The sequence below is a fragment of the Danio rerio genome, chromosome 25 (genome assembly GCF_049306965.1).
Source record: "Danio rerio strain Tuebingen ecotype United States chromosome 25, GRCz12tu, whole genome shotgun sequence".
Classification (NCBI taxonomy): domain Eukaryota; kingdom Metazoa; phylum Chordata; class Actinopteri; order Cypriniformes; family Danionidae; genus Danio; species Danio rerio.
In genome coordinates this window covers 1,212,501-1,217,500 of record NC_133200.1, presented here as the reverse complement: position 1 = coordinate 1,217,500, position 5,000 = coordinate 1,212,501, and the positions used below count along the sequence as shown (strand labels likewise).

At 37.5% G+C, this 5,000-nt stretch overlaps 2 protein-coding genes across 2 annotated transcripts in view; both read left to right on the top strand.

The window, feature by feature from the left end:
• Positions 1-5,000, top strand: part of twf1a (twinfilin actin-binding protein 1a) — a 606,573-nt gene that overhangs the window by 121,210 nt on the left and 480,363 nt on the right. The gene's annotated exons all lie outside the window — the stretch shown is intronic.
• Positions 1-5,000, top strand: part of gramd2ab (GRAM domain containing 2Ab) — a 32,460-nt gene that overhangs the window by 18,038 nt on the left and 9,422 nt on the right. The window contains exons 3-4 of the mRNA XM_073942620.1: positions 2,117-2,174; positions 4,840-4,912. Of these exons, the coding sequence (XP_073798721.1) occupies positions 2,117-2,174; positions 4,840-4,912 (131 nt within the window). The remainder of the gene's footprint in view (positions 1-2,116; positions 2,175-4,839; positions 4,913-5,000) is intronic.

Here is a 5,000-nt window from a genome sequence, read left to right as displayed (position 1 = left end):
TGTGTGTGTTTGTGTGTGTATTTAAGTCTAAGTGTGTATTTACGTCTATATATATATGTGTGTGTGTGTGTGTGTGTGTGTGTGTGTGTGTGTGTGTGTGTGTGTGTGTGGGATCAGCTGTGTTTCTGGTCTGCTCTTCCTCTCAATAACAGTCCATCATTGTTAATTCGCTGTGGAGAAACCTCAGAGGCGCTGCTGCTTCCTTCCTGCAGATCTGAGCTGCGCTTTTATCAACACACACACACACACACACACACACAGCAGAGTACTGTAAAGCTGCGTTCAGTGTTTCTTCATGTGTGTGTTCAGTAATTTCAGCAGGAAATGTGAAAACTCACTTCCTGTGGGTCACCTTCATGAGCAAACACTGGACACTAAACACTCCTGATTTACTCAACACACTCAAACATGCGCACACACACACAAACACACACACAAACACACACATATACTCAAACAGAAGGACACAAACACACACACACATATACTGAAACACACATTTCCAACACACACATACAAACATGCGCACACACACACAAACACACACACAAACACACACATATACTCAAACAGAAGGACACAAACACACACACACACACATATACTGAAACACACATTTCCAACACACACATACAAACATGCACACACATACACACACACACTCACACACACACATATGCTCAAACAAAAGCACACACACAGGGACACACACATACATACTTAAACACACATTTTCCAGCACAGACGCACACAAACAAACACACACACTCACGGACACACACTCAAAAACGCACATTTTCAAACACAAACACACACACCCAAACAACGCACACACACGAACACACACACATAATAAAACACATGCTTGCATGCACAGATAAACACACACATACTTAAACACAAACTCAAACACAAGCACGCACGCACGGACACACACACACACACACACACAAATACTCAAACACATTTTCGCGCACAACACATATACTCGAGCACAAGCACACACACACACACACACATATACTGAAACACATTTTCAAACACGCGCATACAGTTACACACACATGTACTCAAGCACAAGCATGCACGGACACACACACACACACACATGCTCAAACACACATCCTCAAACATGCACACACATAGCCAAACAAGTGCACATACGCACACATACACAGACACACACACACACAAACACACACACACACACTCAAACACAAGCACGCATGCACGGACACACACACACATGCTCAAAGACACATTTACAAACACAAATACACACACGCCAATATGCACACACACACACAGACACACTCATAGACTTCCTTACACACAAACACATTCCTTAGATACACACAAATGCACGCACACACATTAAGAGTGTATGTTTAAGTCTGTTTGTATTTGTGAGTGTGTCTGTAAATTGTGTGTGTGTGTGTGTGTGTGTGTGTTGGCCACACTGAGGTTTTGAGCTGGTTAATAAATATGTAAATGAGCCTGATTTGCACACATTTGCGTGCGGCGCGAGCGTCTGATGTTTTCGGGCTTCCTGTCTGTGTGTTTGATCGTTCGCTCACACACATTTTGCATGATATTTGGCTCCCACTGAGACACACACACACACACACACACACACACACACACACATCATATATATGTGGAAAATGCACATTGGTGTTGTCTGTGAGGGACGTGTGTTTGCTTTCACTGAACTGAAACACTTTTGCATTGCAGGATTATTTACAAGAGCAGATTTGCATGAACATGTTTAACACACGTGAACTCAAACCAGCAACCTTCCTGCTGTGAGGCGATCGTGCTGCCCAGTGCGCCAGCGTGCCTTAATATAATTTAAGATAATATAAAATTGTTTTAAAATAATGCTTCCCAGTACTGGGTTGCAGCTGAAAGGGCATCCGCTGTGTAAAACATATGCTGGAATAGTTGGCGGTTCATTCCACTGTGGCGACCCCTGATAAATAAGGGACTAAGCTGAAGGAATGTGAATGAATGATGGTGAAAGTCATGCTTGCACTAATAATTGCTCTATTTACTACAGTAATTGTGTGTGTGTGTGTGTGTGTGTGTGCGCGCGTGTGTGTGTGTGTGTTTTCAGGCTTCAGCTCATTGATGATCTGTCATATGAAGATGTGAAGAAATGCTACAGAGGCTCAGTGAGTACAGATCTTCTAATTCACATCTGAATATCGCGGTAATATGTTATTATTTAGTTATTATTAGTTATTATTCAGTCTTTGACCACTGAAGCATACGCTTCATTCATCTGAAGGCTTCGGTTACACATTTGCACTGGATGTTGTATCTCTGACATGCACGTAAATTACCCTGATGTAAACAGTTGATTTACAGGAGAGTCCTGTAACTTATTTCTGACGTGTTTTTTACGCAATTGTTTGATGTTAGTTTGATGTTAATCGACATGAGATTAATTAGCATTAGGGGTTTATTTTATGTCATTTTGTCATCATGAAAGCGTATACATTTTGTTTTTGACAAAAAAATCGATTCGCTGTTTTGTCTCGATTTGTATTTTTGTCTTTTTTTGACATGGTTTTGACATCAAATTCATTAGCATTTTTGATTAGCATGTGTTTTTTACATCGTTATGACGTCATCAAAACGATTAGCATTTTCTGACGACATCGTCAAATCAGTTTGTATTTTTGACACCAAATTAATTTGCAATTTAGATTTTTTTATGTAGTTTTGACAAACAGATTAGCTGTTTTGTCGTCATTTTGGCATCATCAAATCAATTACCAGTTTTGCCAATTTTTTGACATTGTTTTGACATCATTAAATTCTTTTGCATTTTTTCATTAGCAAGTTTTTTTATGTCGTTTTGATGTCATCAAAACAATTTACATTTTGGCCACTTTTTTGACGTCAATCAGGGGTGTGTTTCCCAAACAACGACGTAACTCACAGCTGAACTATCATAGTACGATGCATCGTTTGGGAAAAGAACAATGTAGTGACGAGTGTTTGCCAAAACCCCTAGTTTCTCTGTCGCCGATCCATCGCTTGAACCATGTTAGTTATAATATAAAAGGTCTAGAGGTGTGGTTGGAGTGCTCAAGTTAGCAAATGTTCGCTGGAGCGATGGATTTTGAAAACGGCAAATCAACAAACTATGTTTGTGATGACAGAACTTGCAACCTTAGTTGGCATACGATGGTTTTGGGAAACGCACCCCAGGTTGATTTGCATTTTTGACATAATTTGACCATCAATTTGATTTGCATTTTTGACATAACCAAATTGATTAGCATTTTTATGTTTTTTTTTTATATATAATTTTGATGTCATCAAAACAATTAGCATTTTGACACTCGTTTTGACATCGTTAAATCGATGAGCATTTTTTGACGTGATTTTTCACATAATTTCGACATAAAATTAATTAGTATTTTTGACTTATATTTTGAAATCAAATTAATTAGCATTTTTAAGTGCTTGGGTTGCTTTGAGCATCAAAGTCAGCGTTTTGGCTTTTTTTTTTACATTATTTTGACCATAAAATTAATGAATATGTTAGACACTCTTTTAACATTGTTTTGACATCAAATCGATTCGCAGTTTTGTCTTTGTTTTGACCGCATCAAAAGGATTTGTATTTTTGTCACTTTTTTGACATGGTTTTGACATCAAATTCATTAGCATTTTTGATTAGCACGTGTTTTTTACATCCTTATGATGTCAACAAAACGATTAGCATTTTCTGACGACATTGTCAAATCAGTTCGTATTTTTGACGTTGTTTTGACACCAAATTACTTTTCAGTTTTGATTTTTTTATGTAGTTTTGACAAACAGATTAGCTGTTTTGTCGTCATTTTGGCATCATCAAATCAATTACTAGTTTTGCCACTTTTTTGACATTGTTTTGACATCATTAAATTCTTTTGCATTTTTTCATTAGCAAGTTTTTTTACGTCGTTTTGATGTCATCAAAACAATTTAGATTTTGGCCACTTTTTTGACGTCAATCAGGGGTGTGTTTCCCAAACAACGACGTAACTCACAGCTGAACTATCATAGTACGATGCATCGTTTGGGAAAAGAACAATGAAGTGACGAGTGTTTGCCAAAACCCCTAGTTTCTCTGTCGCAGATCCATCGCTTGAACCATGTTAGTTATAACATAAAACGTCTAGAGGTGTGGTTGTGAGTTAGCAAATGTTCGCTGGAGCAATGGATTTTGAAAACGGCAAATCAACAAACTATGTTTGTAACAATGGAACTTGCGACCTTAGTTGGCTAACGATGGTTTTGGGAAACGCACCCCAGGTTGATTTGCATTTTTAATATAATTTAACCTCAATTTCATTTGCATTTTTGACAATCAAATTAATTAGCATTTTTATGATTTTTTTTTTTATAATTTTGATGTCATCAAAACAATTAGCATTTTTTACACTCTTCTTAACGTTGTTTTGACATCGTTAAATTGATGAGCATTTTTGACGTGATTTTTCACATCATTTCGACATCAAATCAACTAGCATTTTTGACGTATTTTTTGAAATCAAATTAATTAGCATTTTTACATGCTTGCGTTGCTTTGCGCATCAAAGTCAGCGTTTTTGGCTTTTTTTTTTACAAAATTTTGACCATAAAATTAATTAATATGTTAGACACTCTTTATAACGTTGTTTTGATTGGCTTTTTTGACTTAATTTTGACAGAAATCAAGTAATATTTTTGACATCATCAAATCGATTTGCATCTCTTGACAGTTTTTTTAATGTTGTTTTGGGTTGTTTGGACGAGGAGAGCATGTGAAACCCACTAAACACGTCGCCCTTTTCTTCACAGACCGTCAGCAAATACAACTCTCAGTACCACAAACTGTTCTCCACCGTCCCGAAGGAGGAGATCCTGATGAAGGGTGAAGAAACACACACACGCACACACACACGCGCACACACACACACACTCACACTCACCAGAATATTCAATTCAATTCGATTCGTCTG